Source organism: Ranitomeya variabilis, chromosome 5 (genome assembly GCF_051348905.1).
Source record: "Ranitomeya variabilis isolate aRanVar5 chromosome 5, aRanVar5.hap1, whole genome shotgun sequence".
Lineage (NCBI taxonomy): Eukaryota > Metazoa > Chordata > Amphibia > Anura > Dendrobatidae > Ranitomeya > Ranitomeya variabilis.
In genome coordinates this window covers 46,950,208-46,973,710 of record NC_135236.1, presented here as the reverse complement: position 1 = coordinate 46,973,710, position 23,503 = coordinate 46,950,208, and the positions used below count along the sequence as shown (strand labels likewise).

At 41.0% G+C, this 23,503-nt stretch overlaps 1 protein-coding gene across 1 annotated transcript; it reads right to left on the bottom strand.

Moving 5' to 3' along the window:
- Positions 1-1,644: 1,644 nt before the first annotated feature.
- LOC143774324 (phospholipid phosphatase 3-like) lies at positions 1,645-21,801 on the bottom strand. The gene is made up of 6 exons (XM_077261788.1): positions 21,423-21,801; positions 18,781-18,938; positions 14,615-14,889; positions 11,378-11,435; positions 4,582-4,758; positions 1,645-2,547 (listed from the first exon to the last, which is right to left on the bottom strand). The coding sequence occupies exons 1-6, from the start codon at positions 21,580-21,582 to the stop codon at positions 2,452-2,454; spliced, it is 924 nt and encodes a 307-aa protein (XP_077117903.1). The 5' UTR covers positions 21,583-21,801; the 3' UTR covers positions 1,645-2,451.
- Between the last annotated feature and the right edge of the window lie 1,702 nt (positions 21,802-23,503).

Sequence of the window (23,503 nt, the reverse complement as noted above, 5' to 3'; positions counted from 1 at the left end):
ACAATCCCTCCAGGCATTTACACAAGGGTGAGTCATGGCAGCAATGATTATATACATACTTTATTAAAGGAACAGAAAATCTCTCTTTACATAAACGTAATCAAGTGTTTCTCAATGATCCCAATCGTCCAGCGGTTGGAGATAAGTTCATAACAGTTCGTAACATAGCGGCATTGAAGGGGTGGGTTGTAAACACCAATTATATGTTTTTCACTTAGTTCTCTCATTCAGTAGCTTGAATTTTTGTACAATTCTGCTAGTGGTCATTGACTTTTCTTATGTAGTCCATTTCATGAGATGAGTCACTTGCTACTGATCTTTTGACTTTGAATGTTGGAACACAATATGTAAGGTATTATGTTTCCAGCTTAGCATACAATGTACAATTCATTTTTTTCAAAAAAGGCTTTAACCTGCACCTTTATATGAAAATGTCTTCCATTACACAAGTAACTAGCTCCTGATCTTTTGGCTTTGGAGGTTTTGGAACGTAAAATGTACGATATTCTTCTTTAATGTAGCCTGCAATATGCAATACAATCTTTCACAAAAATTTTGCCTTGCATGTTTAGCTTCTCTTTATGTGAAAATCTCTTCCATTACATGAGTCACTTGCTCCTGATCTTTTGGCGTTAGATGTTATGGAACACAATACGTAAGAAAATACATCTTCAGCTTAGCCTACAATGTACAATACATTCTTTTCCAAACAATCTGCCCTACAAGACTAACTTTTTTATGTGACAATCTCTTCCATTACACAAGTCACTTGCTCCTGCTCTTTTGGTTTTGGATGTACCCAATATGTCAGATAATACATTTTCAGTACAACACATTCATTACAAATGCTCAGCCCTGCAAAATTAATTTCTATTTAAGTAGAATTCTCTTCCACAACACGAGCCACTCGCTCCAGATCTTTAGATACTGGACATTCTGTGGCACATTATTTTGGGCATTATATTATACGTGGAAATTGTCTCTACTTTATTGTATAACTAATAATAAAATTGTTACTTTCCGGAAGTTAGTCTCATAATAGACATATCCTGTCACATATATAAAGTGTCCTTGGTTTTGCTACATAATTGCACATCAATTTCCTTTTATTACAAGTCCCTTTGATGGCATGGCACAGGCACTACTTTCTGATCATTTGGTGCACAATATGCAGAAGATTACTATAATATATCACTTCTATAAAGAATCTATAGGTTGGTACACTATCTGTTTTCTTAAAAGGCTAGTTACAGAAAACCATCTACTCTTTATGAGAAGATCTTTCCTATGACACAAGTCGCTTGCTCCTGATCTTTTGATCTAAAAAAACTTGTTGTAAAGTATTAGGTAAAAATTGAAAGATGGCTTTAATTTATCACAAAATTTCCAATAAAATTCCTCTGTCCTGTACCTAATTTCCCTTTCGGGAGATTTTGTCATGACAAGGAGCACTAACTACTGATCTTTTTGAGCACTGTGTGTTAAAGACCAATATTATATATATACTGTGTGCATATATATATATATATATATATATATATATATATATATATATATATATATATATATATATACAGTATTTGCATCTTATTGAACCTGCTAAATCTGCAGGGGGTTGAATACTACTTGTAGGCATTGTATATATATATATATGTATATATATATATAATTTGTTTTTATTTTTTTAGGATGATGTGTCACATTTATTTTTACTGATATCTTTTCCGTAAGAAAAGGCCCTAGCTGCTGATCTTTAGCAGTAATTATGTAGAAATTTGAGCTAACATGTCAAACCGATAAAATATGTTGTAAAGTAAAGGACGGCATCTTGTTGATGTATTTCTCCCGTAACTTTGGGGCACTGGCTCCTGACTTTTTTAGCTCATAAACTTTTTTTTTACTCAATATATCTAAGGCCAACCTATGAAATGACTCCAATAAGAATTTCACCATAGTTTAGTGGTGTATTAGACCATCAATCCTACTAGTCGTCAGCCATACTGGTAACAGGAAAATTGAATTCCATAGTAAGAGAAGTTGATTTTTCATAGCAAGTTCACTGATAATTCGATACTTCCAATAGTCCAGCATGTAAGTGCAAAAAAACTGATTCTAATCTAGAATCAATGTGTACTTCAGAAATGTCATCCCAATTTATAGGCCAAACAGTCTCGTGTGTAGAAGTAGGTAGCATGGTGGTTTTCTAGAATGTTATGTCTTTCCATTAATCCAGAATATGTTATAATCCTGTTTCCACCTTTCTCCAGACATCGGGAGGTTCTTGGTCACCTTCCTACTGACCCTTCAGACCTTTCACTCCACAGATCCCGCCGTGTTATAGGATTACGGGCAGAGTCCGGTCCTCTGGAGCTTTCTCCTTTACACATCCCACGGGGACATCTCCCTCTGTCACGTGCATAGTGTCTTTGTATCTGGCAATGATCCTGACCCCTAGCAGTTGGTGAACGTCTCGGGGCTCTCGGGTCTTGGAGGAATGGACACCGGCTGTATGCTTTTCGGTCGAAACAAGTCAGAAATGTAGAAGGCCTGAAAGACATAGAAAATGTAAGAAAGGTATTACGTTATTACACCATGGATTAAAGAAGCACACTTATAGGAGTACGCGCTGAGGGGCGGAGCAGGACTCTTATGTTTGGTGGCAAAGAGTCAGGCTCCTCCCACTCAGCACCAGGCAGGATATATGTCATTATGGAAGGCTTCTGTCATTAGTCTTCAAGAAATACTAAAAACCTGATATGTATATACTGGCCTGTATAATCTGCTTGTGGGGCAGGAGCGGAGGCCAGGGCCGGCCTGTGACCGTCCTTTGTGTAAAGTGAAGCAGGAGAAACAGATGTTTCCTGCCCTCTCCGCTCCCCTCCCCCTCCTCACAGCGGCCCCAGCACAGACACCAGGGAGACCACCTATTCTTCATTTATACAAGACTTCCCATTCCCACTGTCCCAAAAATACTCGGCACAAAGGGTCGGGTGGAGGGCAGTGTATATATATATATATATATATATATATATGTGCTTATGTCTGACTGAGGCTAAAGGTTCTGTATGTTGTTATTGCATTATGTGCTTACTATCATCTGTTTGTTAGATATCTATCTATTATCTATCTATTATCTAATTATCTTTTATCTATTTATTATCTACCTATTATCTCTCTATCTATCATCTATTATCTATCATCTATCTATTATCTATCTATTATTTATCTGTTATCTATCTATTATCTATCATCTATCAATCTATTATCTATCTATTATCTTTCTATTATCTATTTATCTATTATCCATCTATCTATTATCTATCTATCTATCTATCTATCTATCTATCTATCTATCTATCTATCTATCGATCTATCATCATCTATCTATCTATCTATCTAGATAAAAAAGAACACAGCAGCACATGTGCATGAATCTAGGCCATGAGAAAACACAAACAAATATTCAATATAGATTATACTTCTCCCCAAAAAAATTTCACAAATTTTTTCAAAAATTTTTTTTCATAAAGCTTACAGTAATAGATGAAATGAAGATTCTTAGCGCATAAATTGGCCAATTCATGTATGCCCATCAACCACGGCAAGGTGACCTCCCTCTGATGGGTCCTACTCTACTGTACATGCCACTTTTGGGCCACCAGCCTACAACTATGGACAAAACATGTCACTCTAGAGCTAAGCCTACAATTTATGGGCAGGTAGAGCTGATTATGGCCACCTGCAAGGTCAATGGGAGGAGTGCAAGATCAGCCTGGAGGCAGCCAGCATCCAATGACTAAATAGAGAAAAAAAATATATTCAAAAGTAGTAGTCAAAGCCCAGACCTTAATCCAATGGAAAAGTCTGTAGTCAGACGTGAAGATTGATATTCACCAGAGGAAACCATCCAACTTGAAGGAGCTGGAGCAGGTTTGCCTTGAGCAACTGGTGAAAATCCCAGTGGCAAGATGTGGAAAGCTCAGAGACTCAACTAAAGCGACTTGCAGCTGTAGTAGCCGCAAAATGAGGCTCTACAAAGTACTGACTTTAGAGGGGTGAACAGATATGCACACTGAAGTTTTCTGTTATTTTTGGCCCACAGTTGTAGGCATGTTCTTTACATGAACTCGCATCTCCGCCGCATCTCAGTGTCCGTTGATGATCCACAGGCGCACATGCATGCATAGTGGACATGTGATCTCTAGAAATCCCATGTCCACTATGCTGTAACATCTGGCCGCTGCGTGTTTGACGTTGCATGAATATGCAGCATCAAACCTGCAGCAATTCCTGATCGTGGGCACGTACCCTCACTGGAGAAGTGAAAAACATTCTTAACCCTTCTCTACCCTCGGCGCAGTTATGTCTTGGCCTTGGTCTGAGTAATTTGACTCTGGCTAGGAGGAATGTGCTGCAATTGCACGCACGACTGTATGTGCAGACAGGCCCTGGATCCAGTGGTCAGCTGGCAGCAGACTGGCATTGTGCTGACCTTGTCGGAGGACGACCCATAACTCTTTTCAGCCACTAATTTAACTAATGGCCCTTGATCACACTGTTAATTAATAACTGTGCACTTACCACCCAGTAAGCAACCAGCGCCCCCTGTAGGAACCCGGCAGCTACATCAGACGGGTGGTGTCTGTAGTCCGATATCCGGGTGAATCCTGTATACAAGGCCACAAGAATCAAGACGAACTGAACGAGAGGACGCAGTAGCCGGGCCCCTCGCCACGTGAATCGCACTTGCAGGTAAAACTGGGGAGAGATAAAGAGGTTGTCACGGACTGTCTAATATACAAAAATCCATATTCCCAAACTAGTTAAGAGTAGAGATCGGTTACAAATACAGTCTCTGACTTCGGAGGACACGGCGTCTCCATGTCTTCTATACAACACATTGATTTCAATGTGAACTATGTAATGCTTCATTTCTCCAGCGGGGGCAATGCAGAAAAAATGAACACTTATTGCCTTATTGTAGCCAATCGTTGAAGATTCCAGCACTGTGCCAAAGCTATTTTTATTATAAATCCAATAATTGAATAGGGATTGTCCATGGTAGACAATGTCCTTAAAAGTCATCCAGGGGTTAGTTGGGGACTAGATATGAGCCAACAGATGTGAAGTAAATCAAATTTGATTTGAATTTCACATTTATTTCTGATTTCATTCATCTTATTTTAAGAGGTTAAAATGTATATTCTCACATTGCCCTGACCATTGACTGTCCCACCATGCTGCTCCCTGCCAGGTCCTCAGTGATATTAGCGCCCTCTGGTCTGGTCTTCTGTCTTCATAGTACTCTTAGGCCTCATTCACACATCAATATTTTTGCATCCATGTTTGTATGTCAAAGCCAGTAGCGAAACTTACAGAGAAAAACTATAATTGAAAGATTGGCACCCGTTCTGTGTTTTGGAGACACTCCTGGTTTTGCCATAGAAATAATGATGAAATATTGATGCAAAAATACTGATGTGTGAATGAGACCTTAGGTGATGTTCACTAGGCTTTTCACGCAATGTCATGATCTCTCTGAACGATACACATCAAGACATCGATTGAAGCCTAGTCCTCGAACGAGGTCTAGTCATTAAATGAGGCCTAGTCATTGAGTAAGGCCTAGTCACTAAGTGAGGCCTAGTCATTATGAAGTTGGTCATACAATATTATAATCTGCATCACTCCATGCTGACTAGTTATTGATCCACGATCTAGTGACCACAGAAAGTACCAAAGAACACTGTGAAGATGGAAGGCTGGAACAGAGGGAACAAGCTGCAAAAAGGTCAAGGTGGGGAGCTGCATGGAGGAACAGGTGAGGGCAAAGCTATGACAGCACATGATACCTAAGGAACGTTGGAGCTTTGAAAAACACTGTGGAAACAGAAGAGCAGACAAGAGGGAACTAGCTCAGTGAAGGATTGGACGTGGAGCTATGTGGAGAAACAGGTAAGGGTAACATCATGATCATACGTGAGATCTAGTGAACACTGGAGCTGCCGAAGAGCTCTGTGAATACTGAAGACCGAATCAGAGGGAGCTAGCTGAAAAAGAGGACCAAGTGACTGTGCATGAGACCTTGTGATTTCTGGAGTTGCTGTAGAACATGGTGAAAAAAAGACGACTAGACCGGAGGTAGCTAGCTGTGTGGAGAATTAGGGAGGCAGTTGCACAAAGGACAGTAGATGGAAATTTGATGAAAAGATGTGAGGTCAAAGGGCACTGTGAATACAGAAGACTGGACCAGAGGGATCTAGCTGTATAGAAGAACGGGTGAGGGTAACATCATCACTATCTGTGGGGTCTTGTGAGTGCTGAAGTTGCTGAAGAACTCTGTGAGGAAAGATGTGCAGAGGATTGGGTCGCAGGCTTCATGGAAGGACAGTTGTGTGCGATATCATGACACATGAGACCTACTGATCACCAGAGAACACTATAAAGACAGAAGACTAGACCATTGGGAGCTAGCTGTGTAGGTCAAGGTGGAGAGTTGTGCAGAGGAATAGATGAGAGCGACGTTACCGCAAGGTGTGAGACCTAGTGAGCACTGGGTGATTAAGGAACATCAAAGAACACTGTGAAGACAGGAGACTGGACCAGAGTGAGCTAGTTGAGTGTAGGACAGGTGGGGAGCTCCAAGGAGGAGCAGGTGAAGAAAACATCATTATGTTCCATGAGGTATAGTTTCGCACTGGATCCGCCAAAGAGCACCTTGAAAACTTAAGAGTGGACCAAAGTGGTTCAGCTGTGCACAGGAGCCAGTGACACCTAATGAGGACTTATGATCACTGGAAGTTCTATGTAACACTGTGAAGAAAGAAGACCGGACCAGAGGGAGCTTGCTACGTGGAGGATTAGGGAGGGAGCTGAATGGAAGGCAGATGAGGGTGATAGCATGACAAGCTGTGAGGGCTAGTGAGCGCTGGAGCTGCTAAAGAGAACTGCGAAGACTTGAACAGAGAGAGCTAGCTGTGTGGAAGGGTAACATCATTACAGCCTGTGGAGCCATGTGAGCGCTGGAGTTGCCTAAGAACACTGTGAAGAAAGAAGACAGGACAAGAGGGAGTTAGCTGTGCAGAGGACTAGTGAGTGAGTACCACATCATGATGAATTGTCAGACTCAGGCCTAGTGATCAGACGTAATGAAGACAGGAGATTGCACCAGAGAGAGATAGCTGTGCAGAGGATTGGTGAGTGCCACATTGTAATGGTCAGACCTAGTGATCAGACGTAATGAAGACAGAAGGTTGCACCAGAGAGCTATCTGTGCAGAGGATTGGTGAGTGCCACATTTTAATGGTCAGACCTAGTGATCAGTAGATGGAATGAAGACAGAAAACCAGGCCCAAGAGAGCTAGCTGTGCAGAGCATTGGGCGGGAAGCTGCATGGAAGGACAGGTGAAGGTGACATCATCATGACGTTTCAGGCCGAGGGACCACCAGAGCTGCCGAAGAACATTATGGAGACAGTTGACTGGACCAGAAGAAGCAAGCTGCACATGGAAGATTAGGCGAAAGCCAACGCAAAGTAAGGATAAATATATACTGTATATTTAATATTCTAGATTATTATTCTCTGGTTTCTGGAGATGAATTAGAACAAAATATCACAGATATTATTTACTGTACATTAAATAAATCTGATGCTACTTGAATATTTTGGCCAAATTAGAGCTAAAATGTTGATTTGTCATGTCAGCAGATTTGCTCATCCCTGCTGGTGAACTCTATACAGACATGATACACAGGATATACTGCCCTCATGATGTCATGAGTATTATAGGCTCCATGTACAGAACATCATGGAGACCTCTTACACAATCTGCCTGAATCACTGTTACCGGTTGGTCACCCGCTGACTGGTCACCGGCCCCTATGTCATGTGTCACACGTCTTACACTGCAATATATATTGCTGAGTCATGTCAGAGGCCTCCTATGAAGATCATGAGAAGGAAGTCACAATTTTCATTTTTCGTTTAACATTTTTTAAATTATTTGTGTATTGGAGCCGTCCAGTCTACAGTGAGGAAGAATCACATCATCGCTTACTGGGAATTAGCAGAATTAATCTCATGTTATTCTGAGCTAACAAGATGGAGTTTGAAATCTTGGGCACCATAAGATCCCTGAGACTATAAACCCTGTGAAGATAGATGATACACCTCATTCTACTTAATGTGCTTCTGATTAGGTGATCACCTGAACCAAATCATATTTAATGAAGAAAAGAGTATAAAAACCCTGCTGTGGTGTTCACAATCCTCTTGCAATAGGACAAGCTGGATAGCAAAACAACTGGTAGAAAAATCCCAAAAGTAATAGGAATGAAAAAATAACTTTTAACCGTGCCAAAGGAGCTGAAAAGAACAGTCTCGAGTGAGGAAAAGAAGGGCTCAATTCTGGCTTTTCTAGCATGTTGCCTCCATCCTTACAATTTCTAAGACTGCAGTCCATTACAAAAAGGTCAAGGGGACAACAAAGCTACAGACCAGCAGAGGGCGAAAATGACTCTCCAAAGGAGCAAAGGAGGGCCAGGCTGAAGTTTGCCCAAGACCATAAGGATTGGACCATAGAGGACTGGAGTAAGGTAATCTTCTCTGATGAGTCTAATTTTCAGCTTTGCCCAACACCTGGTCGTCTAATGGTTAGACGGAGACCTGGAGAGGCGTACAAGCCACAGTGTCTTGCACCCACTGTGAAATTTGGTGGAGGATCGGTGATGACCTGAGGATGCTTCAGCAAGGCTGGAATTAGGCAGGTTAAGCTTTGCGAAGGACGTATGAGTCAAGCCACATACAAGGTTATCCTAGAAAAACAGTTGATTCCTTCTGCTCAGGCAATGTTCCCCAACTCTGAGGACTGTTTTTTTTTTCCAGCAGGACAATACGCCATGCCACACAGCTAGGTCAATCACGATGTGGATGAAGGACCACCACATCAAATCCCTGTCATGGCCGCCCAATCTCCAGACCCGAAGCCCATTAGAAACCTCTGGAATGTAATTAAGAGGAAGATGGATATTGACAAGCCATCAAACAAAGAAGAACTGCTTACATTACTGTACCAGGAGTGGCATAAGGTCACCCAGAAGCCGTGTGAAAGACTGGTGGAAAGCATGCCAAGACACATGCAAGCTGTGATTAAAAATCATGGTTATTCCACAAAATATTGATTTCTGATCTCTTCCTGAGGTAAAACATTAGTATTGATGTTTCTAAATGATTATGAACTTGTTTATTTTGCATTATTTGAGGTCTGCAAGCAATGCATTTTTTTGTTATTTTGACCATTTCTCATTTTCAGAAAATAAATACAAAATGTATTGCTTGGAACTCTGGAGACATGTTGTCAGTAGTTTATAGAATAAAAGAACAATTTACATTTTACTCAGAAATATACCTATAAAGAGAAAAATCAAACTGAAAATTGTGCAGTGGTCTCTTAATTTTTGACAGAGCTGTATATAGATAATAGACATACACTGTGTTCCAAATTATTATGCAAATTGGATTTAAGTGTCATAAAGATTTAATTGTTTTGTTTTTCAAATAAACCCATGGATGGTATTGTGTCTCAGGGCTCAATGGATCACTGAAATCAATCTTAAACACATGTGATAATTAGTTTTCCAGGTGATTCTAATTAAAGGAAAACTACTTAAAAATGATGTTCCACATTATTAAGCAGGTCACAGTTTTCAAGTAACATGGGAAAGAAAAAGGATCTCTCTACTGCTGAAAAGCATCAAATAGTGCAATGCCTTGGTGAAGGGATGAAAACATTAGAAATTTTCCAAAAACATAAGCGTGATCATCGTAGTGTTAAGAGATTTGTGGCTGTATCTGAGCACAAATGTGTTTGTGCTGATAAAGGCATAATGAGGAAGATTTCTGCCAGGCAAGTTCATCGGATTAAGAGAGCAGCTGCCAAAAAGCCATTACAAAGCAGCAAACAGATATTTGAAGCTGATGGTGCCTCTGGAGTCTCTCGAACCTCAAGGTGTAGGCTCCTTCAAAGGCTTGCTGTGGTGCATAAGCCTACTATTCGGCCACCCTTAAACAGTGTTCACAAGCAGAAATGGTTGCATTGGGCCCAGACATACATGAAGACTAATTTCCAAACAGTCTTGTTTACTGATAAGTGATGAGCAACCCTGGATGGTCCAGATGGATGGAGTAGTGGATGGTTGGTGGGTGGCTACCATGCCCCAACAAGGCTGCAACGTCAGCGAGGAGGTGGAGGAGTCATGTTTTGGGCCAGAATCATGGAGAAACAGCTGGTAGGGCCCTTTAAGGTTCCTGAAGGTGTGAAAATGACCTCTGCAAAGTATATAGAGTTTCTGACTGACAACTTTCTTCTATGGTATAAGAAGCAGAAACGTGCCTTCAGGAGCAAAATCATCTTCATGCTGACAATGCACCATCTCATGCTGCAAAGAAAACCTCTGAGTCATTGGCTGCTATGGGCATAAAGGGAGATAAACTCATGGTGTGGCCACCATCTTCCCCTGACCTCAACCCTATAGAGAACCTTTAGAGGATCATCAAGCAAAAGATCTATGAGGGTGGGAGGCAGTTCACATCAAAACAGCAGCTCTGGGAGGCGATTCCAACTTCATGCAAAGAAATACAAACAGAAACTCTCCAAAAACTCACAAGTTCAATGGATGCAAGAATTGTGAAGGTGATATCATAGAAGGGTCCTATGTTAACATATAACTTGGCCTGTTAGGAGGTTTTGGAGTTAAATAGCTTTTTTGTTCAGTGAATGTGACCTCCTAATGCTGCAAATTCCGCAAATGAGCATTTTCAGTTCTTTATATCAAATGTCTAGAAATTCTACTGTGCCTAATAATTTGGAACAGTGCATTGTGAGGTTTTATTCATTTTGGAGATTATACTGTTATCATTGGGAGGTTTCTTCAATAAAATTTGATGTATAATCTAACGGGTGATGACTTTTATTGAACTGACTGTCATTTGCACCGACCATTTAGGAAAATCCGCGAAAAATATCATTTGCATAATAATTTGGAACATAGTGTATAATAGATAGATAGATAGAAAATAGATGTAAGAAAGAGAGAAAGAAAGAAAGAGCTATGGCGTTCAGCTCTGCTACATCTGTGCACTATATTCTCCCAAGTGTCACATACGTTGAAAGACGAGTTTTCTTCCGTTACCAGGACTACTACAGATGATTGCTAGCTCGAAATATAAACCCGCAAAACCACCGTCCTCATATAGACGAGAGTTAAGTAATGTGATGATGCGCGGTATATCACGCTTCCTCCTACAAGTAGCCACCATCCAAGCAGACAGCCCATAAACTCTACAGATCTACACATGCTGTACACGGCGTATACTCACCGAGAGGTATAACATGGAGTACATTGCAAAGGACGCGTGACCGGAATAGAACGATTTCCTGAAATGCAAGATGTATGGACTATTAGTAATCATAGACAGACAGACAGACAGACAGACAGACAGACAGATAGATAGATAGATAATAGATAGATAATAGATAGATAGATAATAGATAGATAGATAGATAGATAGATAGATAATACATAGATAGATAGATAGATAGATAGATAGAGAGATAGAGAGATAGATAGATAATAGATAGATAGATAGATAGATAGATAGATAGATAGATAATAGATAGATGATAGATAGATGATAGTTAGATAGATAGATAGATAGATAGATAGATAGATAGATAGATAGATAGATAGATAGATAGATGATAGATAGATAGATAATAGATAGATGATAGATAATAGATAGATGATAGATAGATAGATAGATAGATAGATAGATAGATTAGATAGATAGATAATATATAGATGATAGATAGATAATAGATAGATAGATAGATAGATAGATAGATGATAGGTGATAGATAGATAGATAGATAGATAGATAGATAGATAGATAGATAGATAGATAGATAGATAGATAGATGATAGATAGATAATAGATAGATAGATAGATAGATAGATAGATGATAGGTGATAGATAGATAGATAGATAGATAGATAGATAGATAGATAGATAATAGATAGATAGATAGATAATATATAGACGATATTCAGACGTGATTCAGTCAGGCCTAAGGCTATGTGCACACGTTCAGGATTTCTTGCAGAAATTTCCTGAGCAAAACCAGACATGTCCTGCAAGAAATCCACATGCGGTTTTTTTCGTGGTTTTTTTCACGTTTTTTGTGCGTTTTTTTGCAGATTTTTTGCGTCTTTTTCCGGAGATTTCCCAATGCAATGATATAGTGGGAAATTCTCAAAAAATCCACAAAATTAATGAACATGCTGCGTTTTTTACCGCGATGTGTTTTTTTTGCGGAAAAAAAAACGCATCATGTGCACAAAAATTGCAGAATGCATTCTAAATGATGGGATGCATAATGTATGCATTTTTTATGTGTTTTTATAGCGAAAAAACGAGAAAAAAACGCAACGTGCACACAGCCTTATAGTTGCTTCTGCTTCCCTCATTTCCCGCACGTCTCTGCGGAGCGGCCATTGCCTCTGCTGATGCATCGTTTGCCTACATAGAAGGTTTTTTTCCCAGAATACAATCAGTCACTATAACTTTTGGACAATCCCCCTTTCCTCTTTTCTTAAGGTACCTTCACACGAAGCGACGCTGCAGCGATAGCGACAACGATGCCGATCGCTGCAGCGTCGCTGTTTGATCGCTGGGGAGCTGTCACACAGACCGCTCTCCAGCAACCAACGATGCCGAGGTCCCCGGCTAACCAGGGTAAACATCGGGTTGCTAAGCGCAGGGCCGCGCTTAGTAACCCGATGTTTACCCTGGTTACCAGCGTAAAAGTAAAAAAAACAAACAGTACATACTCACCTGCGCGTCCCCCAGCGTCTGCTTCCTGTACTGTGTGAGCTCCGGCCCTAACAGCACAGCGGTGACGTCACCGCTGTGCTTTCACTTTCACTTTAGGGCCGGGCTCAGTCAGTGTCAGGAAGCAGACACTGGGGGACGCGCAGGTGAGTATGTACTGTTTGTTTTTTTTACTTTTACGCTGGTAACCAGGGTAAACATCGGGTTACTAAGCGCGGCCCTGTGCTTAGTAACCCGATATTTACCCTGGTTACCAGTGTAAAACATCGCTGGTATCGTCGCTTTTGGTGTCAAACACAACGATACACGGCGATCGGACGACCAAATAAAGTTCTGGACTTTATTCAGCGACCAGCGACATCACAGCAGGATCCTGATCGCTGCTGCGTGTCAAACTAAACGATATCGCTAGCGAGGACGCTGCAACGTCACAGATCGCTAGCGATATCGTTACATAGTCGTTTCGTGTGAAGGTACCTTTACTCTTCCTTCAATTTGGAGAACATCTTAAACAAAGACATGTTTGTCTTTAAAAACAGGATCATTATCACTGCGGCAATTACTGCATGTAATGAGCACCATGCGGTAAGGTCAACAAACCCACCAGACAATGGTCTCCTTCAGTCTAAAAAATGTGCTAATTTTTTGCAATAACTGGTCATAAACATTATCGATCATTTACATTTTATTTGCATGTTTAAATGAGATATTAAATCATTTTTACTGCTGTTACTGCAAAGAACCCTAACGTAGAAAGTACAGAATTAATTTACATTATGGCAGAAATATCAAATGCTTCTATTGCTCCATATTATACACTCAGTAACATGTTTTTGTAGACGGCAAGGTGCACTACCCTGCTGAAAAATTAATTTACAACTTTTATTGCTAAGAATATTTTCTGTCTCTAGCAAATAATCAATGACCAGGGCAGATTCCATTTGTTTAGAGGAGTAAATTGAATATTTCCACATAACGATCTTAAATTTTAGCATAATTTATATTTTACAGCTTTTACTGTGAAGAACCCTTTCAGCTGTTATTAACAAACCCATCACAAGGACGGCTTCCCCTTAGATAGAAGTGTAGATGCAATAGGTTTCTAGTCTTACAACTACTACACTGTGTATAGTAAACTTTGGTACATACTATAGAGTTTTCATAATAATGTAACCTGTATTTACTGCTTTTACTGAAAAGAATCTTAATATTAGTTGCAAAAAATTCATTATAATGACAGATTTCCTATTAATAAAAATCCACCTATAACATGTTGACGTCGTTCTACAGGGACCCAGATGCTTTCCTTTTACAATAATTATATTTACTACTTTTAGCATAAAGAACCCATTACCAGAACTATTTATCTTTCGACGAGAACATTAATGCAATATATCGAGTTAATATTATATCTATACATGGAAAAAAAAAGTTCTGTAAAAGCGGTAATCATCAGTCTCTACATCTTTTAGTGTAAAGAATCCTTTCTCGAATTTAAATAGAAATTATTGAATCATCGGAAAAGCTTGTTTTCAGCCAGTAAATCCATCTAATAGTATGACTCAATTTTTTTTTTACTATAAGGGGAATTTTTGTAGATACATCCTCTGAAATTACCCAACCTCATCCCCCTGGGCTCTTTTCACAGTGACAAACACTTTACTGATTATGAAAGGGGAATCTCTGGGCCTCTGGGCTTTCAGCCAAAAGCCTTGGGTCTCTCACCTGGCCTCCGTCACGGCACTGAGGCTCCCCGTACATATGTAGTCCTCCACATACATCCCAGTAGTACAGTTCAGGCCTTTCGGCTTACACACAGAGAGGAAGTTCGGCCTCAGGCGACCTGCGCTCAGTTTGGCCGCATTAGTCAGCGACTGTCCGAGAGCAGAGCCAAATAGGAAGGGAAGCACCTGGCGATAAATGCTGGACAGGTAGCCCGCCCTGGGACAGGAATCAGATCGGCTCTGTCTGCTGACCCGGTGGCATTCTCCAAGTACAATCTGCGAGAGAGGGAAAACATCATGAGGGTCAATGCCGACAGCTGCTCCAAACAAGGGCCATGGACAGATGTAGCATAGATGAGGTTGTCAGGAAACTCCCCGAGGGCTCTATATTTTGTGCTTCACAATATTTATGCATAATTTATAGGGGAACTCTGTTTTTAGTCAATCAATATAGACACCATCATAGGTCCCCAAGACTTGTCACTAAGAGTACCTAGTGAGGCCATAGGAAAATTCTACCTAGTCATCCCATCCCACTGCATAAAAAGGTAGAGGTGCCATTCAGGAATCTATAAAAGTATGTTACGAAAAGCATGATGAAGACTTCATGGTGTGAGGACAATAGTGAGGGCTTCATGGCTTGAGGACAATGATGAGGACTTCATGATGTTAGGACTATGGTGAGAACTTTGTGGTATGAAAACAATTGTGAGGACTTCATGGTGTGAGGACTATGGTGAGAACTTCATGATATAAAGACAATTGTGAGGACTTCATGGTGTGGGGACCGTAGTCAGGCTCTATGGCGTGAGGACTATTGTGAGGATTTTACGAAGTAAAGACTAGAGTGAAGACTTTATAGAGTGAGGACTATAGTGAGGACTTTATGGAATGAGGACTATGGTGACGATTTCATGGTTTGAGGGCTATGTTGAGGATTTTATGGTGTGAGGACTATAGTGAGGACTTTATGGTGTGAGGACTATAGTGAGCACTTCATGGTGTGAGGACAATAGGGAGCACTTACTGGTGTGAGGACTATGGTGTGCTTTATGGTGTGAGGACTATAGTGAGGATATTATGGTTTGAAGACATTAGTGAGAATTTCATGATATGAGAACGTGAGGACTTTATAGAGTGACACCAGTGAGGACTTTATGGCATCAGGACTATGGTGAAGATTTGATGACACCTATATAGGATCAAATAAATAAGGCAGCACTCTGTAGCACCATAGCTTGCAAACATGAAATATGAAAATAAAATTGCATTACTGCACTAGAAATATGAAAAATTGAGAAAGTTTAGCACATAAATTGGCCAATTCATGTGTACCTGGTAACCACGATAAGGCATTTCTCGTTTACCAGGACCTAGCAATGCCAATCCTCGCTTAGAATAAAGTCTTCATCTGTATGGGAACCTGTGAGGGTATGTGCACACGTCAGGATTTCTTGCAGAAATTTCCTGACGAAAACCGGAAATTTTCTGCAAGAAATCCGCATTTTTTTTTGCGTTTTTTTCCCGGTTTTTTTTCGCTTTTTTTTAGCATTTTGCAAGCGTAATTAGCTTGCAGAATTAGTGTTGAGCGATACCGTCCGATACTTGAAAGTATCGGTATCGGAAAGTATCGGCCGATACCGGCAAAGTATCGGATCTAATCCGATACCGATACCCGATACCAATACAAGTCAATGGGACTCAAGTATCAGACGGTATTCCTGATGGTTCCCAGGGTCTGAAGGAGAGGAAACTCTCCTTCAGGCCCTGGGAACCATATTAATGTGTAAAATAAAGAATTAAAATAAAAAATATTGCTATACTCACCTCTCCGACGCAGCCTGCACCTTACCGAGGGAACCGGCAGCGTTGTTTGCTTAAAATGCGCGCTTTTCCTTCCTTCCGTGACGTCACGGCTTCTGATTGGTCGCGTGCCGCCCATGTGGCCGCGACGCGACCAATCACAGCAAGCCGTGACGTAATTTTCAGGTCCTTCTAGGCATTCAGTATTTTAAAATTACGTTCCGGCTTTGTGATTGGTCGCGTCGCGGTCACATGGGCGACGCGACCAATCACAAGCCGTGACGTCACGGGAGGCAGGAGACGCGCGCATTTTAAAATGCGCGCGTGTCCAGCCTCCCGTGACGTCACGGCTTGTGATTGGTCGCGTCGCCCATGTGGCCGCGACGCAACCAATCACAGCAAGCCGTGACGTAATTTCAGGTCCTTCAGGATTTTAAAATTACGTTCTGGCTTGTGATTGGTCGCGTCGCGGTCACATGGGCGACGCGACCAATCACAAGCCGTGACGTCACGGGAGGCTGGACACGCGCGCATTTTAAAATGCGCGCGTGTCCTGCCTCCCGTGACGTCACGGCTTGTGATTGGTCACGTCGCCCATGTGACCGCGACGCGACCAATCACAAAGCCGGAACGTAATTTTAAAATACTGAATGCCTAGAAGGACCTGAAATTACGTCACGGCTTGCTGTGATTGGTCGCGTCGCGGCCACATGGGCGGCACGCGACCAATCAGAAGCCGTGACGTCACGGAAGGAAGGAAAAGCGCGCATTTTAAGCAAACAACGCTGCCGGTTCCCTCGGTGAGGTCCAGGCTGCGTCGGAGAGGTGAGTATAGCAATATTTTTTATTTTAATTCTTTCTTTTACACATTAATGTTGTTTCGATACCGATACCCGATACCACAAAAGTATCGGATCTCGGTATCGGAATTCCGATACAGCAAATATCGGCCGATACCCGATACTTGCGGTATCGGAATGCTCAACACTATGCAGAATGCTAAAGTTAAAACTGACTGACAGGTTGGTCACACTTGTCAAACATACTGTTTGACAAGTGTGACCAACTTTTTACTATAGATGCAGCTTATGCAGCATCAATAGTAAAAAGATATCATGTTAAAAATAATAAAAAAAAATTAAAAAATGGTTATACTCACCAGCAGACAGCCGATCTCCTCAGCGGCGTTCGTTCCTATAGATGTTGTGGTTTAGGACCTTCGATGACGTCACGGTCACGTGAGCGGTCACATGAGCGTTCACGCGACCAATCACAAGACAGGCGGGAACACTCCGGGGGACATCGAAGGTGAGTATATGACTATTTTTTATTTTAATTCTTTTTTTTTTACCAATTATATGGTGCCCAGTCCGTGGAGGAGAGTCTCCTCTCCTCCACCCAGGGTACCAACCGCACTTGATCTGCTTACTTCCCGCATGGTGTGCACAGCCCCATGCGGAAAGTAAGCAGATCAATGCATTCTTAGGTGTGCGAAATCCCTGCAATTCTGCAAATTTAATGAACATGTTGCTTTTTTTCCGCGATGCGATTTTTTTCGTGGAAAAAAATGCAGCATGTGCACAAAAAATGCGGAATACATTGAAAATAATGGGAGGCATATGTAAGCGTTTTTTTTTGCGGTTTTTTCGCGTTTTTATCATGTTTTTATAGCGAAAAAACGCGAAAAAAACGCGAAAAATACTGAACGTGTGCACATGGCCTGAATCCTCTCCTAGACTAAATCGATATCTCTGTGGAGGGGTAGGGTCCTGCCTTGATTAAAAACGCCTGCAGCTAAGAGGCGGAGTGCTCAGTCAGAAAGCTAATGAATACAAATTTCAGAAAACTGACCGTCACATCCAAACATAGACTAAGTGTGAACAGGTGCTGAACCTAGAGTCACCAACTCTTATACACTCAAAAAAAGGCAGCATTCTGTAGCACTATGGTATGCAAATATGAAATATGAAAATTGAATTGCATTACTGCACTAGAAATATGAAAAATTGAGAAAGTTTTGCGCATAAATTGGCCAATTCATGTGTACCTGGTAGCCACATTAAGGCGTTTCTCATTTCCAGGACCTAACAATGCCAATCCTCTCTTAGAATAAAGTCTTTATCTGTATGTGAACCTGTGAATCCTCTCTTAGACTAAAACTATATCTCTGTGAAGGAGTATGGTCCTTGCTGTGATTTTTCAGATTTGATGTTTGCAAGCAATGGTGCTACAGAGTTCTGCCTTTGGTTTGATTGTATATGAGTCTATATGTATTGGTGACTCTAGGTTCAGCACCTGTTCACACTTAGTCTATGCTTGGATGTGACAGTCAGTTTTTTGAAACCTGTATAAGATCAGACGTACCGTGACTACAGTGATGAGGATACCCAGGCTGATCAACATGGTGTCGCTCACAGTTTCCTCCCTGGTAGATGGGAACTGTATGCTGATATCGTCACAGAAAAATCCACGGTGGACTGGAGCAACCAAACTCAGCTCACAGATCAAGAAGGGGATGGAGACTGTAATAAGAAAGTCACAGTGTCAATTAATACTACCCTAATACCCCAAGATGGATAGACAAACGAGAGTGAGAGAAATAGAGATAGATAGATAGATAGATGGATAGATAGATAGATAGATAATAGATAGATAGTAGATAGATGATAGATAGATAGATAATAGATAGCTAGATAAATAGATAGATAATAGGTAATAGATAGATGCTAGATAGATAGATAATAGATTGATAGATAATACATAGAGATATAGATATATAATAGATAGATAATAGATATATAGATAAACAATCGATAGATAGATAGACAGACAGATAGATTATATATAGATAATAGATAGATGATAGATAGATAGATAGATAGATAGATAGATAGATAGATAGATAGATAGATAGATAGATAGATGGATAGATAGATAGTATACTAAAAAAACGGAAATAGCCTAATTTCGGACTGTCGGGTGCACAGGCCATTACTGCAATCCATCCATTTTGCAGAACTATCTAATGAACATTCAGAAAAAAGGCAGCACTCCTTGCTTATGGTGAGTATTTGTGGTTTAATTCAGACCCACATGGCAGGCGACGTTTCGGCTCCTGTCGAGCCTTTCTCAAGCCATGTTCATTAGATAGATAGATAGATAGATAGATAGATAGATAGATAGATAGATAGATAGATAGATAGATAATAGGTTTATAGATGATAGATAGATAGATAGATAGATAGATAGATAGATAGATAGATAGATAGATAGATAGATAGATAGATAGATAGGATTAGGGCCATGCTGAAGACTACAATACAATCTGACTTGTACACACCAGTATGTGCCAAGTCATGTAACCTTTCCCCATCAGACTCCAACAAATCTCATGTGACCGTCTTGGTTATTTGACGTACATCGTTGACTTCTATTTGTTTATTCCGGGCCTGACAATTGTAAAACTCAAGACAGGTCAAAGTCTCAGACAGTCCTAAACTATAAAACCAAGATGTGAAATGCTGATGTTCCTCTCACACCTTTGTTTTCCTATCTACAGATGCCACTTTGTGATTTTTGCCCGCATAGTTCTGCGGCGCTGAATTATCGGGGACCTCGTGGTAAAGCACACCTGCCACCGTGAGGTCATTTGTCTTTGAGGTTAATGGAGACCACAGTGTCATCTCATCAGCAACTACTTGGGTTACTTTGAAGCTCTAATTTTAGGTTGCTTCTGTTCTGACGGAGGTGATGTACGGGTCAAATACCCCTCCACTCTGCCACAGCCAAATATAGGACATCCATACCCTAACATATTATAGACAATATTAGGATAAGTGGGTATCTATCTCCAGGAGGTAAAGAAACAAAAATAGGTGAAGGCATCAGCTGAGGCTCCATTTTCCTCTCCACTCCAGTGGAACCATCTCAAAGTTGTAGGACCAGTCAACAAGTAGCACCAACCTTCTTCTCCTCTGAAGGATGAAGGGGATTGAACAAGTGTCATGCTCACCTCTTCTAGGATGGGGTACGATTAAACGTAACCAATGGAGAGCATGCTCTGAAATCTAGAAAATGATATTAGATGGTGAAATGTTGTCCTAGTGGACAAACATGTGGTTGGCCGACTGGACATATATCCACTACACAGCCAAGGAGCTGCTTGAAAGATATGATCAATGGTCAATCCCCAAGGAACCTTAGTTCACATATAAGATGAAATGTAGATAAAAAAAATGTCATAATATTAATATAAAAAATTCCAAAAATATGAACCATTAAGAGATGTGGGAAATTATTTTTCTCTGCTACATCTGAAATGTGTCCCAATCTATGCATGACTACGCGACTACCTCAAATGTTGCCGATAGGGTCAAAGAAAATAATAAACAGAACAGAATAAAAACAGCCATATAGTGCAAAAATATTAATAAAACGGGATAAGAATGAAGGAAATGCACTTAAAAGTTCAGAAATTCATTAAAAAGGTGCAGAAAATAAAAGTTGAAGATCAGGAAAAGTGCAGGAAATGCAACTGAAAGTTCATGAAATCATAAAAAAAGTAAAAAATGCAATTTAAAGTTTGGAAATTCAGGAAAAAGTGCAGGAAATACATATTAAGGCTTAGTAATTCATTAAAAATGCAGGAAATACAAAATAAAGTTTAGAAATGTATAAAAAATGTAAGAAATACAGTTTAAAAATTCAAGAAAAATGCTAGAAATACAATTTAAAGTTTACAAATCCAAGAAAAAGTAGAAGAAATAGTTCTTAAGGCTTAGAAATTCATTTAAAAAATGTAGGAAATATAGTTTGAAGTTTGGAAATGCTGGAAGAAAATTGCAAGAAATATCATCTAAAGTGCAGCGTTTGCTAAAAAGAAAATGTAGGAAGTTTTTAAAGTTAAAAGTTAAGGAATTCATAAAAAAAAATGTGTCAATACAATTTCCAAATATTTCCTGCTCTACAAAAGACGATGTATGGCACAATGATGGGCACATACTTACCCACACATAGGCACAGCAAATCCAGGAAGACCAGTGACCGTCTAGATCCTTTACTGACTTTGGCTTTGGGTTCCCGGTGGACACAGTGCCCTCCAACTGTCACTTTGAGGACCCTGGGGTCTGGACACCAGTCCGGTGCTCCTCCGGGTGTCAGATGCATTGTGCCAGCTAGATACTAGATGTTTGGCTGCCTTGGCCTCTTGTGTGTGTGTTCTCCTCAGATCAGAGAAGCTTCTGAGTTTGTCAGTAGAGAGCCCAGACAGTTAAGAGAGCGAGAGGAAGAGAAGGAGGAGCTGGGAGGGGTGTATGTAGGGGGAGAGACAGACATTGGAAGGAAAGAGAGGAAGAGAGATAACTGTTTAAGAAAAGAGAATAATGTAGCTAAAATCTGAGCCCGGAGCGGTCCACACCCTACAAGACATCTCTACGGGACCCTGCAATCTCCATATGTTCTTCAGATTGGATTTGAACCTAAGAATAGCTGGAGGGCGTGAAAAGTGTTGACAAGCGGTTACAAGAGTAGGGCTCACAGCTCTACTGCTGGTGAATGTACAGTGATTTAGCCTTATCACATCATTACAAAAATAAAGTGTAAGTATCCATAAAAATTACTCATTAGAGACTTCTCAAACTCCCGGAATTCACAATAGTACCATAATCAAGACTGATATCTAATGAACCCCAGATCAGATAATGCCCAATGATATTGCCAATTTCAAGGATGGATGGTACAAATAAATGAGGTGACACTCAGGACGCGGAGATAAAATAGGTGATACCGGGGAGCTGGAGATAAACAAGGTGATACCGAGGAGGTGGAGTCAAAAGACCTGATACCTGGGAGGTGGAGATAAATAAGGTGATACCTGGAAGGTGGAGACAAAAGAGGTGATACATGGGAGGTGGAGACAAAAGAGATGATGCTTGGGAGGAGGAGACAAAAGAGGTGATACCCGGGAGGTGGAGACAAAAGAGGTGATACCTTGGAGGTGGAGATAAACAAGATGATACCAGGGTGGTGGAGACAAAAAAAGTGACATATGGGAGGTGAAGACAAAAGAGGTGATACCTGTGAGGTGGAGACAAAAGATACGATGCCTGGGAGGTAGAGATTAACAAGGTGATACCTGGGAGGTGGAGACAAAGAGGTGATACATGGGATGTAAAGATAAACAAGGTGATACCTGGGAGGTGGAGACAATAGAGGTGATACCTGGGAGGTGGGGACAAAAGAGGTGATACCTGGGAGGTGGAGATAAGCAAGGTGATAACTGGGAGGTGGAGACAAAAGAGGTGATACCTGGGAGGTGGAGATAAGCAAGGTGATAACTGGGAGGTGGAGACAAAAGAGGTGATACCTGGGAGTTGGAAATGAATAAGTTGATACCAGGGAGGTGGAGATAAAAGAGGCAATACCTGGGAGGTGAAGACAAAAGAGGTGATACCTGGGAGGTGGAGATAAAAGAGGCAATACCTGGGAGGTGAAGTCAAAAGGGGTGATACCTGGGAGGTAGAGATAAAAGAAGCAATACCTGGGAGGTGAAGACAAAAGAGGTGATACCTGGGAGGTGGAGACAAAAGAGGTGATACCTGGGAAGTGGAGATAAGCAAGGTGATAACTGGGAGGTGGAGACAAAAAAGGTGATACCTGGGAGGTAGAGAAAAAAGAGGTGACACCTGGGAGGTGGAGACAAAAGAGGTGACACCTGGGAGGTGGAGACAAAAGAGGTGAAACCTGGCAGGTGGAGACCAAAGAGGTAATACCTGGGAGGTGGAGACAAAAGAGGTAATACCTTGGAGCTGGAGACAAAAGACGTGATGCCTGGGAGTTGGAAATAAACAAGTTGATACCAGGGAGATGGAGGTAAAAGAGGCAATACCTGGGAGGTGAAGACAAAAAAGGTGATACCTGGGAGGCGGAGACAAAAGATGTGACACCTGGGAGTTGGAAATAAACAAAGTGAAACCAGGGAGGTGGAGATAAATAAGGTGATACCTTTGAGGTGGAGATAAACAAGGTGATAACTGGGAGGTGGAGACAAAGGAGGTGATACCTGGGAGGTGGAGACAAAAGAGGTGAT